The 14,819-nt window shown below is 37.2% G+C and overlaps 1 protein-coding gene across 11 annotated transcripts in view; it reads left to right on the top strand.

Moving 5' to 3' along the window:
• ncam1a (neural cell adhesion molecule 1a) overlaps positions 1-14,819 on the top strand; it is a 255,652-nt gene that overhangs the window by 208,993 nt on the left and 31,840 nt on the right. For 6 of the 11 annotated variants that reach the window (XM_051876836.1, XM_051876834.1, XM_051876835.1 and 3 more), the window contains one exon: positions 518-643. In XM_051876836.1, the coding sequence (XP_051732796.1) occupies positions 518-643 (126 nt within the window). Of the gene's footprint in view, positions 1-517; positions 644-13,830; positions 13,879-14,819 lie in introns of all 11 variants that reach the window. The other 5 variants (XM_051876831.1, XM_051876832.1, XM_051876837.1 and 2 more) reach the window with 1 other exon arrangement.

Raw genomic sequence — 14,819 nt, 5'->3', positions numbered from 1 at the left:
TAATTGGAGAATCGTTTATAGATCAAACTAAAATGTATTTTACAACAAAAGTGAAACTCAAAATGCTTTTCAGGGTCTTCTGGGAAAATGATGGTAAAGTGATGACTTGGCCTACACAGTATCTTTGCCCACAGATCTACCCACAAAAAGTCCTGCAGACTTTCTCAGAATCAGAAACCCATTATTCATAAAGTTTCACTCACCACTTGCCCCATGTGTATTTGCTTATTCCATATTTATGCTTATTGATATTATGCTTTTTTTTCTCACTGTATCTAAATCCATTCTGCCCGTTTTCCCTTAAAATCAGGATTTTTTATTTATTTGAGCTTGTTCATTGCGACAAATCATTCAAGTGAATCAGTTCTCCTTAATGTCATGTGCTGGGTTAAAATGTGCCATTAGATAAGACAAATTGGTATATGTACGTCATATAGGTTTGGGATATGCTTTGATCATCTTATTCTATGTTTTTATGTCTGATATTTTATTGTAGCTCTAAATCTGTCCAAATCAGGTCTCAACTTGATCACTATTGTTGGGCTGAAGCCAGAGACCACATATGAGGTCAAGATATCAGCCATCAACGGCAAGGGTGAAGGAGAGAGCAGCGCCCCGGAAAGCTTCAAAACCCAACCTGTCCGTAAGTGCCTCTCTCTTTCTGCCTTTTTCTCTCTCAGTCCCTCTTTATCATATGTCCCTAGCACTCTCTTTACCCATCAACCCCCCCTTCTCAGTGCAGCAGCAGACCTCACTACCCACAATGCATCCCTCCCCTGGACCTTGCTGGATCTCACTCCCAGGAGATGCATTGCTTGTCCTGCGTGTACTTCTGTATTTTATATGTGGATGTGCGTGTTCGTTTTAGTGTGTGTCCGTGTGTTTAAACAATTTCCTGAAAACTGTTGTGTCACTGCAGCCTCTCACCTCAGCAGTGCTTCCCAGTTATGTGGCGCTCCTCCCCCGTCCGTTCTGCCGGTGCCAGCATGTGCCAGGCAACAGCTGTGTCTCGTGTCTGCTGAGAGCTGTGTGCTCTGTTAAGTGTCGTCCATGTTGATTGGGCACTTTTCTGTAGAGTAGATGATGAAACCCTCTTTAACCTCATATCCACAATCAGATCAGGATCAGACTCTCAGAAAATGTAATATCAACAATAAGATCTAATCTCAATGAAACTATGATGTTTTCATTAGATATTTTGCATTTGTACAGCAGTATGCTGTAATATGTGACAGTTGAAGATAATTCCAGATAGTATGAATGTAAAGGTCTTTGCACACCGAATCCGAAATTCATGTCCAAATTTTTTGCACATTAAGAAATAAATACGACCTCACGTTGTGTCAATCACATTTACACACTGCCTCCGAAACTTTCGTCTGTCATAAAATTCAGATCAGGTTGTTTTTTGCATCCATAGCAAGCATTTTGAGAAGTGTTTTGACAATTCAGAGCCATCGTACAAGCTAGCGCCAAAATCCAAAATGGCGTCTGACAAGTTGATCCACTTCATCTTGCAGCACAAAGCACTGTATGACAACAAAGTGTGCAATACATAGAGATGGAATATAAAGACAGATTGTGCCAGTATCGCTAGCAAAGCATCAAACTGAGCCACTGACATCCTGAAGTAAACTTTGAATCGCTCGGGATAATCCCGCAGCTCCCTTATAAGGAGGTGGAACTCTCCTTCCTCAATCTCAGGATTGAATGGAAATAATATTTCCTCTTTCTTGTCCTCTCTCTTTTTAAGTAGAAAGAGGACAACAAAATCATCTTCTCTGCTTGAAGACTCCATTTTGTATTGTTTTGCGAATTTTTTTGCAACGGATTAATTAATACACATCGGACTCGGCATGCAAGGTTTCTGTGCGCGACGAATTTTTAGAATGGCGAATACAAAAAAAAAAAAACGCATATGAAAATCAGTGTGCAAAGACCTTAAGCCTGTTTCTGCCTCAAATAAAAAACAAAAGTAGTGACTGTATTTCTAATATTTGTGATTCTATCGTAATTGCAACTCATAATTGTGACTATATCTTTTAATTGCAATGTTTATCTCATAATTGTGACTTTAATTTTTCATAATTGTAACATTAAACCTCAATTGTAACTTTATAGCTCACAATCATGACTATTTCTCATAATTGTACCCTTGTATTTCACAATTTAGACAATAGCTCGCAATTGCAAAAATATTTAAATTGCAACTTTATACTTCATAAGTGTCACTTTATATGTTACAGTGTCACTTTGTATTCTTTTAAACTTTCTCTCGCAATTACCTGGTGGAAACAGGCTTTCATAGCTATATAAAAGTAAAGTGAGGTGAAATTTGAGGTTGGTTTGCAGAGCTTGATTGCAGAGCTCTCCACATTAATGAAACATTATCCTTATTTAGATTTTGCAATGAAATTTTCAAAATTCCTACAAATCTACTGGTTTAATTACTGCATGTCGCACGAAGCCGTTGGCTCAGAATGTTCTACTCAGAAGCAGATTAGAAAAGTCAGTTTGCAAGAAAAGTGGGATGAGCAGAAACACAGTTCTACTTTGATTATTCAATTTCCTCTTGCACTCACAGGGATTAAGAGACTAAAGTTTAAATTGCAGAAATAGTCTTTTTCCTTGTCGCTTTATTAATCCAATTTATTGATCCAGTTCAGTTGATCCATCTCACAAGCACTTTGTAATAACATTACAAAAAAAGGAGTCATGCGGCAAAAAGCTTGATTTCCAATTGAATACCCAGAAGCTTAGGATGAAATCTTACAAAAAAATGGGTAAAAAGCTAAAATAACACAAAACAAGACTTGTTTATTCTTCTATTGGGAGTACAATAGCTCATGGCAGGAGTGAATTGCTCTATTGATGCAAGTCAGAGACAGGCTGACATGAAATCATCTTATTTTTCTTATCATTTTTCATCTTTGCTTCGACACCCCCTGTTTTCACAGTCCTTACTTTCACTCTAATGCCTGCTCTCATTTCACAACAGCTAATTGGGTCACACAGTTTTGCCATTTTGGGACTTAGCAAGCCGTCCACATAATATAGTCTGGCTAAATGTGAGTCAGCAAGGTGATTTTTTTTCCACTGCTTTATAAAGATGAACCCCAAAATGGCAAATTGGAATTGGCCTTCACTCCATCTTATTTATTCCTGTTCTCATGTTCACTGTTTTTTTATGGTTCTCATCATGTTTTCCATCTTGTTTTGTTCCACTGGACATCAGGCTTCCCTTTAAAAAGTAAGTGTTCCATCTCTCTGCTCTCTTTCTTTCACGTTTCTGTTGGTTTTTTCCATTTGCTTCCATTTCAGCCATTGCAACACTCCTGCCAAATCTACTAGTAAGCCTTTAGAGAAGGTAGTAAAAGCTTGAATAGAAAGTTAAAGACTCCATGAAATGTGTTCTAGATTGCAGTTTTCTTTACTGTGTTTGAAGGAAGTTATGTATATGGAAGGGCTCGTCCCTTGTTAAATGGCTAATAGGCTGTTACTTTAGTCATAAACCTTGATTTGACCTTTAGTCAAATGGTAATTTTAGTTTACTGAGAGGGGACATGACATTGGTCGCTGAGTCGTTGGATGACTCAGTCATATTTTTGGTGTGTATCTGCTAAAAGTCAATTGTATAAATCTTTCATCAACTATAGGATATAGATGTGGACAATGGAGTAGACGATTCATGAATTTCATGGGGTCTTTAAGTAAGAATGTCTTTTTGCTTTAAGTGCACTATCATATCTCGTTGCAAATTAAGTTAAAATTTCTGAGGGGTTTTCACTGAATTTAAAGCACAATAGGTTTTGATTATAGCCTGTGCTTTAAAGAACTGTGACAGCTCACATTATATATGTTGTTGTACTTTCAAGATGGAATTCCATTCTATTACTCACACAAGGGTAAAGGTTTGCTATAAGATCATTTAGACCAGTCCTTCCATTCCTGGAGGCTTAATTGAGAAAATTTCCTTTTTTCCCCAAAACCTACAGTAAATATGCACCTGGTTCAACTCAATTATGCTACATGGAGGAATTAACACTTGATTAATTGAATCAGGTGTGTTAGGTCATGCCTTGAAACTAAAATTTGCTTGGGCTCCCTCGGGTCTGTTGATTAAAAGCCATCATTTAAACTTACATGCTAGTACGTTAGTATAAAAGATTGCTGTTGGTATATAGATTTCCCTCTAGTCAAAGTCTGTTTCCAGTTATCTCTCCATTTCCCTTTGTAGTACTTAATATAAAATCCACAGAAGTCTCAAAACAAGCTCTTTATTTCACACTGGTAGGATAGGCGCGACCTTGTTGGCTAATGTTGGTGTTTATTGGGTCTTTAATAACCGGCATAATTTGGTGTTTTAAATACCACCAAATGGGTTTTTGGATAAAAACTCAACACACTCATGTGTGAGGGTGATTGTTTTGCAAGAAGCAATTGTAAAACAGTCAAACTGTAGAATGACTATTGTTTGTTTATGCAACCAAAAGCAAATAACAAAGTGATGAAGCTGTTGCTAATTTAATTGACAGTATTTTCTTGTTGTGGCTCTCTCTTGTTTTCATTATCCCTGACAGGGATCATTTGACTGCGAAAGCCTTCTCATGATCATTACACAGTGGAATAAAAAAAGGAGCGATGGGTGAGGCAGAGACCGTATCTCGTAATGGTAGTGTGATGTGGTCGTGTTCAGATGAGATTGATGGCGTTGTCTGCTCTTTCTCCGGAACTATACCTGCATGAATTTAAGAGGTGATTGGCGGGACAATGATCCAGGCACTCCAAACACTTACTAATCATTTATCAATTTGTACATGACAAACCGAGAGCGCCGGCAGCATCGACACTTGTCAAATTATGGCTACACACATCTGGTGACAGTCCAGATTGGGTTTATTTGTCACGAGTTTCCAGACCGAAGTGAAAATCACCTCTGAAGCAAATCTTCAGAAGAAATCCTAACAATAGCAAAATGCTTTTGCAAGCTTTCTTTTCTATCTTTGAATACGAACAATCATAATCAAGTTGCTTATCTCAGAAACAATGAGTCTTGCTATATCTAGGGCAGAAAATTACTTCTTAAAGCAATAATTCACCCAAAAATTCTGTCATCATTTACTCATCCTCATGTCTTTCCAAACATATGCTGTTGTTTTCTCAATGTCCTTGCTTTCACCAGCCTAAGTTTTCTAGTCATAAATGGTCACCCAATCTGGCCCGGTTGGTTAAACAGCTAAACACAGATTGGCCAGGCTGGGAGACCAACTTAGGCTGGTTTAAAGGGTTAGTTGAGCCAAAAATGAAAATTCTATCATTAATTACTTACCCTCATGTCGTTCCACACACGTAAGACTTTCATTCATCTTCTGAACGCAAATGAAATTCTTTTTGATGAAATCTAAGAGCTTTCTGTCCCTCCATAGACAACCTTTGCAATTGCAACTTTGACGCTTCAAAAAGTTAATAAAGAGATAGTAAAACTAATCCATATGAATCGAGTGGTTTAGTCCAAATTTAGTCCAAAGATTCGACTGCTTCTTATGATGAACAGATTTAATTTAGGCTCAACCAAACCTGAATGAAGCGCGAGAACAAACCTCTTGCAGAAAGCTCAAACATGCTGCGTAACCAATGACATGCTGCATTCATTCTTGTGCGTTACGCAGCATGTTTGAGCTTTCACAAGAGGTTTGATCTTGCGCGTCATTCCCTTTCAAAAGTAAGTGTTCCATCTCTCTGCTCTCTTTCTTTCACATTTCTGTCATTTTTTTTTTCATTTGCTTCCATTTCAGCCATTGCAACACTCCTGCCAAATCTACTAGTAAGCCTTTAGAGAAGGTAGTAAAAGCTTGAATAGAAAGTTAAAGACTCCATGAAATGTGTTCTAGATTGCAGTTTTCTTTCCTGCGTTTGAAGGAAGTTATGTATATGGAAGGTCTCATCCCGTTTTAAATGACTAATAGGCTGTTACTTTAGTCATAAACCTTCATTTGACCTTTAGTCAAATGGTAATTTTAATTCACTGAGAGGGGACATTCTCCTTCAAGAGAGAATTTGATTGGACAAAAACTGTGAGTCGTTGGATGACTTAGTCACATTTTGGTGTGTATCAGCTAAAAGTCAATTTTATTGACCTTTCATCAACTTTTTGATGATGTTCATTCTTGTGTGTTACAAAGCACGTTTGAGCTTCCACAAGAGGTTTGATCTTGCGGTTGAGCTTCTGTTTATGTTCGCTAATCAATGTTTATATGTAAGTTAAAGCATAAATTAAATTTGTTCATCATAAAAAGAAATTGTGTCTCTTCAGAAAATTTGGACTAAACCACTCAATTCATGTGGATTAGTTTTCCGATCTCTTTATGAACTTTTTAAAGCATCAAAGTTGCAGATGCCTAGGCAGTCTATGGAGGGACAGAAAGCTCTTAGATTTCATCAAAAAGATCTTCATTTGCATTCCGAAGATGAGCAAAAGTCTTACAAGTTTGGAACGACATGAGGGTGAGTAATTAATGACATAATTTTGATTTTTGGGTGAACTAACCCTTTAAGCGTTTTTTTTTTTTTTTTTTTTTTTTTTTTCAAATACTATGACAGTTTATAGCAACCACTAATATAAAAAGTGGCATAAAAGTAATTCTCAACAACTTCTGAAGCAGTAGCTTTGTTTCACAAACATACTGTATCAAAATGTAAGTCATTACTCACTCTCAAGTTGGCTATTGAACTGCCATTGCAAACAAAAAGTCGGAAATTATTCAGAATAGTTCCTTTTGTGTTCCACAAAAAAAGAAAATTATAATAAATAAAAAAAAAAACACACACACACACAATGCAACACAAAATTGGAGCAACATGAAGGTAATCACCAAATTTGAATTATTTTGGGTGAACTATTTCTTTAACAGTTAGGGAAGTATGACAGATTGACTCCATCCATTATAAAGCAGCAGCATATCTGCAGTGAGTGGCATAGTTTGACATAGATGGAGCTTCAAGTAAGATGTACAGTAGCGCTCACAGGTGCTTGTCAGAGATTTATCACCAGAGGCCATCCTGCAGTCTCAGCCAATAGAGTGCCCAGAGCGCTGGAGGAAGAGGGGGATGACACAAAAGACTGTGTTGCCAGTAATAGCGTGAGTGAGTCTTTCTCTCCTCCAGAGTAAAGATCCGTACCTCTTGCCTCCACAGCCTGTAGAAATTGTAAAAGAGCACTATATAATTCACATTACTGCGGTATGTGCTGCAGGGGCCAGCAATTCAAAGCGAGAGAGCTCCCTCTCCATTTTATGTGCTATGAGCGTGAATGAAGAGGCTGGAATTGTGTATGGAGATGGAGTGATGACAAAGCTAGCTAGGCCTGTCACGTAAGCGATAGAAGCAGGAGTGATGGACACCTCTGGAAGTTTTCTGATTGATAATGCCACCTCTGCAGCTCACTGCAGTAGGGTCATCTTGGGTGACATCTAAAATATTCACAGCGAAAAATAGGGACTCTTTCCATGACTGTGTGCCAGGCTTTCTGATTGCTAGCCTGTGTGTGGGTCACCCCGCTCCCAGAGGGCAGGTAGACTCCACTAACAGAGCCTTCTTTGATATGAATGTGATCACTGCAGACTGCAAATGTGATTACCGCAGCAGGGACTGCACCTATGGAGACCTACAGAAATGGCCTCTGATAAGAAAATGCAATATACAAAGTTAAAGGAGGTCAGCTCAGGACCTGATGCTAAAGTCAAAGTCAAATTTAGGCATTGTGTTAAAAAAACAAAAAAAACAAAGAGTGTACAAAGCAGTATGTGAGACCCCATTTACACTAGTTTTGTTTTGTTTCAAAACGGCGTTTTAAAATGAAAACGATCCTCGTCTACACTGGCGTTTCCACAGCATTTCAGAAACGATCTCCGTCTACACTACAAACGCACCGAAAACGCATGTCACATGACTGTTTATGCACACTGGTCATGCGCGTACAGGTGTAAACAGTTGCCTCTTGCTCATGTAGGCAGTTGCAGTATTAAAAAAACGCAGTCTAACTGCACAATGGCTGCTAAAAATTACAACAAATCCAGCAAAGATTGCAGTTCAGTCTTCATGTTATTGTTTAACGGTCGACAAGGATACGCAGAGTGAACGGGGCAGCCACGCCATCCTTCTCAAAAGTCTCTGTTTTGGTTTTCGAAAGTCTCAGTTTTCGAGGTTCGAAAACGCCGGCGTAGTGTAAATGACAGGCGTAACCGTAGCAAAACTTATGCGTTTTAAAACGAAAACGCACTAGTGTAAACGGGGCCTGAGATTGTTGCTCTTGATGTCTGATGAAGGCCTTGACAATGGCCAAAACGTCACGTTTTTTAACCAATAAAGTTGGATTTCTTTAAGAGTGAGTGTTGCACCTTTTTCCAATTTACATGAATTTTTTATTTTTTGGTTGCACCTCCTCTTTTGTTGGTAGAGCACCACTTAATGCTTTTACCATTTAATGTTATTTTTAATCAGATAACAGTTCCTTTTATAAATGGCATAATTTGGTGTTCTGTACAGCACCCAACAACCCTGTTCACAGATAAAAATAACTTTTTTAAATGTATTTTTTGGAGAATATCTCAACTAAATAACAGTAATTTATTCTCAAGTTAAAATGATTGGTGACTCTTTAGTTTGAGGACCAATTCTCATTATAAACTAGTTGCTTATTAGCTTGGATATTACTAGCATATTGGCTGTTTATTACTTATAAAGCACATATTAATGCCTTATAATGCATGACCATATTCTACATCCCTTAATCCTATCCGATATCTTAACTAACCACTACAACAACTACCTTACTACTGTAGCTATTAATAAGCAGTAAATTAGGAGTTTATTGAGACAAAAGCATGTGTTCCCCAAACTAAAGCGTGACCAAATGATTTAGCTGTACAGTGTAAACAAAGATGAAAATAAATAAGCAATATTATTATATTTTTATTAATTATATTCATTATGAATGTTTATTAATATTAAAAAAAATATGAATAGTGCAATTGTTACTTCTGCAAAGTAGTTTTACAATCTAAAACATTTAAATTTGCAATGAATAACAGTAATACTACTACATTTTTTTTTCTATAAGAAGAAAATATTCATTATGAATGTTATGCTTTTATTGTTATGGTCTAACGAGCATTTACTTATTGTTGTTCTGCAGATCCAAATGTTAAAATAATCTGGTATCAGCTCTTTCTCAAATACAACCCAATTTGTAGGACCAAAGCTCTTTAATAACGCTTAATACAGTCAGAATGGGAGATGGAAGGTAGACTGTAAAACAGTTTACGTGGCACTTCATCAGATTGTGCTCAGTAATTTAGTACCCCTGAGAGATGGTTTACATTAGGCCTATTGCCTAGCACATCTGGAGGTTCTCAGTAGTTTCTCTGCTTCAGTGCCGATGAATACAGCTCTCACAGATAGAGACACAGGCCAGCGACCTAACAGATGGTCCACATCCTCAGGTGAAGCTTTAATTGTGATCACCACTGCAACTGCATTAACATCCCCTTGACATGAAACACTTACGATATGATAATCCTTATTATTCTGCAGAGCAATTTTCTTCTCTCTCTGAGACTCTCTGCATGCTTTGAACTTCGCCCTCTGCTCTGTGATATCTACAAAGCACTATACAATGTAACTGCCCCTCAGCGTTTCATCAGACCACAGAGGATAATTCCATTTTAGCATATATTTTCTCATCTGCAGAGCTGTAGACCAAATTAAAGAACAGAGTAGTGTTTTGTGAGATCAATAAGCCTGCAGTAACTAGTTTTGTGCAAGTTAAAACACTGGAAATCAGAGAGAAGAGAGAGTTTATTTCCATAATATTGTCTTGAAGCTAAAATAAATCTGACGTTTTTTAATCGATGTGGTGTTAAAGAAGTAGTTCACCCCAAAATGAAAATTCTGAACTTATTTACTCTCCCTCATGTTGTTCCAAACATGTATGTACCTTTATTTGTTCTGCATAAATGGAGTATTTTTGAAAAATGTGGTCACTCTTTTCAGTGCAGTTACAAGGAATGTAAACTGGAGCTTTCAAACTTCAAGAAAGGTGCAAAAGCATAATAAAAGTGGGTCATGTGACTTCTGAAATCATAGTTTTGTGTGACGAACAAGGTGACATTTAAGCTATTATTCATATAAAATATATTGACTTCCAGCCTAGCTTTCCTCATGAGAGACGTGATTGGGGAATGAATCGTTCTTTTGAGTCAGATCTTTTCATGATCCATTCTCAAATTTAGCTTACTGAATCAATGATTCTCTTGCACTTAACAACTCCTGGTTGTAAGATTTTATCACAAAATTATAATATATTATAGTAGGTAACACTTTATTTTAAGGTGACGTAGTTACACGTTACAATGTACTTACTATGTAATAACAGTAAATTATGCATGATTACAGGTAACTAACCCTAAACCTAACCCTAACTGTAACTATATTAATTAATATTACTCAGTACTTAATTGAGAAAGTACAATGTAACAATGTCACCTTAAAATAAAGTGTAACCATATATTATAATAAAGTTGTAATATAGCACACAAGTCATACAGACTTTTTTCTGAGGCTTTTATGGTGTTTTACATACTTTTGTCAACTTTAAAGCACCAGTTTCCATCTGAAAAGAGCAACTGGTACATTATTAAAATTTCTCCTTTTGTGTTCCATTGAAAAAATAAAGGGTTAATTTGGGTTTGAATCAACAGTAGGGTAAGTACAGTATATGACAAAATTTTTATATCCGAGTGAACTGTTCCTTTAATCCTCCAAGGACTAACTCACAATGCTGTTAGCACTTCAGGCTCTTTTTGTCACCAAGTATCTACAAATTCCTTGAAATAAATTCACAACTTGCACAGAAAGAAAGAGATTAAAAGACAGAAGCTCTGCACTCTTTTTGTCTAACAGTCTTTGAAACTAGACATAGTCTGTCATCTGTTAGACACTCAGCTAACAAACAGACTGTGCCTCTGCCTAATTGTGTTAAGCTTAAAAGAGGAAACAGGGGATATTTCACCTCCATCATATCATTAGCTTCCACTCAAAGTACTTATCGTTTAACTCCAAGGCTCTGAGGTTCAGCTCAATGAGAGCCAGCCTTCTCTCTTAGATTAGATAGATGAGAGTATATTGAAAGTGATGATGTCTGAGTCACTGGCACTAATGCACTTTGCTGGAAAATATCGCACTTTGAATCGAGCGGTGTCTTTGCGGCTTTTTGACGGCCATGACATTTAAATACAGGTTATTATGTGTGTCTCAGATCCCAGTAGTATGTGGAATGTTGTCAGCTGTTGTCATAAACATTAAATTGTTTGTGCTTGCTCCAGAAGTGGCTGTTTTCTGAAATGTTATACATGAATTCAGCTGAATTCAGTGTTGCTCTCTCAAAAACTTGTGAAATGTGGTTAGGTTCATTCATTTTATTAAATACTTGTTTGAAATAGCTCTCTGCTTGTTTCAGTACCACAGAATCGAGCAGTTTAACTGTTTATCCAATACACTGCATGAACAAAAGTGTGTGGGTACATCTTATTTTGCTGTAATGTTTATGTAATATTGCAGATTAAGAATGTTTTAGGACCAGTTCACACAGAACAGTTTTTTCTGTTCCACTTTCTGTTAAAAAAAAAAAAAAAAGGTTACACTACCATTCAAAGTTTGGGGTTAGTAAGATTTTTTGATGTTTTTGAAAGAAATCTCTCTTATTTGGTCTACTGTAAAAACAGTAATCCTGTGAAATAGTATTACAATTTAAAATGGCTGTTTTCTATATTAATATATCTTAAAATGTAATTTATTCTTCTGGTGACAAAGATGAATTTTAGGAAGCCATTACTCCAGTTTTCTGGCCATGATACACCAAGCCAACGACAGAGAACTAGCGCAGACAAAATCCGACTGTGTTGTTGCCTTTCATCGGCTGCATCTGGGCCAAAAAGCTGCGCTTGAACTCACTGCAAAGACTACAGCCGAGAGCCAACTAGTATGTGCATTCTGTGCCTGCATGTAAGGAATTAACTGTCTATATCAGCAGGTATCAATAGTCTATATTCGTCATTCAAAAAGACAAACTAAAACTAGGACTTCAGATATACAAACCATAAACAAAGCAGCGCTTGCTTACCATTTTGAATATCTATCATGTTGATCACTTTATTTTTATTACAGGCAGCTCATGAAAATATTCACATATTGGAATACTTCTTTGCTCGTTTTCATCACTTTTGCTTTTATCCCCCTGTATTGACTCATTCGCTGAACTGAACAGCCAATCAGAATGATCTCTCTCACCGACGGCCCTGTCGAAGATTCAGCATACTGAATCGGGTGAACTGCCTCCAGCGTGAGCCTAACTACAGCCACCGTTTGGCTTAGTGTGTCACATGATCCTTCAGAAATCATGCTGATTTGGTGCTCAAAAAAATTCTTATTGTGAACTCTGACCCGACGCATGACGTATTGACGAATGCGGAAGTGCAGAGGAGAGAGCAAAACAAAACACCAGTCACGAATTAGAAGTCTAAAACTCTAATTTTTAAAGAGAAATGTCAGAAGATTTCGATATAATAGAAGAGGAGCTTGAGATTGTTGCCCAGTCCTATTTGTTTGAACCACGAGAGGAGTTTAAGCTTATGATACTCCTACATCATGTCAGAGGTTACTCATTTGGCGTAAGTCGATGTGCGTATGGCCGTCTGCCGGAAGCTTGTTATTTTACTTTTTAAAGTTTTAAACATGGATACTTTTCTTACATAAATGCATCGCTTCGCTTCAGAAGGCCTTTATTAACCCCCCGGAGTCGTGTGGATATCTTTTTTAATGGATGGTTGCACTTTTTTGGGCTTCAAAATCTCTTGAAAAAGCTTGGAAGATCCAGGACATTATTTAACATAACTCCGATTATATTTGTCTGAAAGAAGATAGTCATATACACCTAGAATGTCTTGAGAGTGAGTAAATCATGGGATAATTTTCATTTTTGGGTTAAATATCCCTTAATGCTTTTGTGGAAATAGTGATACATTTTTTTTCCAAGAGAATTTGATGACAAGAAATTTACATTTATTTTAAATGTATCATCAAAGTAAATGTCTTTACTGTCACTTTTGGTTAATTTAATGCAGCCTTTCTGAATAAAAGTATTAATTTCTTTAGAAAAAAAAATCTTACTGACAATAATCTTTTAAATGGTAGTGTATATTACATGGGATTCGCTTAACAACAACAACAAAAAAACTGACTTCTAAACCAACAGAGAATTATTTTATAGTTATTTATATGTTATGTATAATTATTTTTCAAATGTTGTATTTAATTCCTTTTAAAAGAAAGTGTTGAACATATTCCAGTAAACATTATAGTATTGTGATGCCTGTGTTTTGTGCAATTAAAATAACAATCTATTTGGCATAATAATTTTAATTATTTCTTCTCATCAGACTTTAGTTTCCCACCTCACATATCCAACTAGACAACTAAAGCCTAATGAGATTAAATCATTTAAAATAAAATTGTGCCGTGCACATAAATTTTGTCATTGCTGTGACCCAGATAGCATCCCAGTAAAGCCACTGGTGCTCCCATTTCCACATAACTTTGGCCATATAGTTGTCTCTACGCTGAGGCACTTTTAATTTGGGTCGCATGCACTTCTGCCTGAATGTTGCTACGCTGTGATGTACACTAGTTATTTGCTATGAAGCTGTTGCAACAGTGGCTCTACTATCAAGTGTGACAAATGAAAGCCCATCTCACCATGTTCTCACCATCTTCCAGTGTCTTCAGAGACTCCAACTTCTATTCCTCCAACCACTGCCGACCTTAGTGAGTATGCCGACTGTGTGCAGTGTCGTTTGCCACTCTTTATCCGCCTGCTACACGTTTGTTCGCCTCACCTAGACCATTGTTCCTGAAGTCAACACCGCTGACGTTCTCAGTAGAACGACAACACACGTCTGATAGAGAAGCGAGATTGTGTAGATGTTAGTGAGGGCGGGGGAAGTGAGACACTGAGATTGTGCTCATGATCCTCAAGCCTCCGTAGAGATCCATCACTAACTTCCGCTTGTAGACCAGCTCACCTGTCTAACATGTCACTGCATGGTAGACATACAGAAGTATGATATGAACCGTCATGCTTTTTTGTGCTAATAGTTATTGGGTTTTACAGACTCATGATGTGTGCTGATTTTTTATGCCATTGGATGTGCAGAAAGTTGTAGAAACAGCATGACACATGCAGTTCTCCTATTGTGCTCTCTGAGATATTAATGAGATGTGTTGCATACTGTCTTGAATGTGGAAACTAATGGAGCTGTCTTCAAAACATTAATCAAAATTGTCAACATTAGCATTCTTAGGAGTACAAGGCATCCCTCAGAGATGCAAGAATGTAGTCATTTAGCAAATTTTTGCGGTACAGGAACCATCATTCTGGAACAACCGGTGTTTAAGTGCCCATTGGTGATGGCTTATGGATCACATTGGACTGGGTTCAAATATGCAGACTTGTACACAGACATATATATTTATATACTGTACAGACATCTGTGTATTTGATGCTTTATGTTTGCTCATCTGTTTCTATACAAGCGAATTTTGATCCTAAACACTAAAACATATCTCTCTCACTTCCCACAATCCTGTGAGAGATGCCACTTAGCGTTAGTCTGAAAATAGAGTTACCATGACAGCAGGGATTACACCTGACCTCTCGACAAACAGACCGCAAATTGGGAGGGTCTGAAAAGGATTTTTGGAAGACA

The sequence above is a fragment of the Ctenopharyngodon idella genome, chromosome 21, assembly GCF_019924925.1.
Source record: "Ctenopharyngodon idella isolate HZGC_01 chromosome 21, HZGC01, whole genome shotgun sequence".
NCBI classification, from domain to species: Eukaryota; Metazoa; Chordata; class Actinopteri; order Cypriniformes; family Xenocyprididae; genus Ctenopharyngodon; species Ctenopharyngodon idella.
Note: the sequence above shows the minus strand (reverse complement) of the source record. Positions and strands in the feature narration are given on the sequence as shown.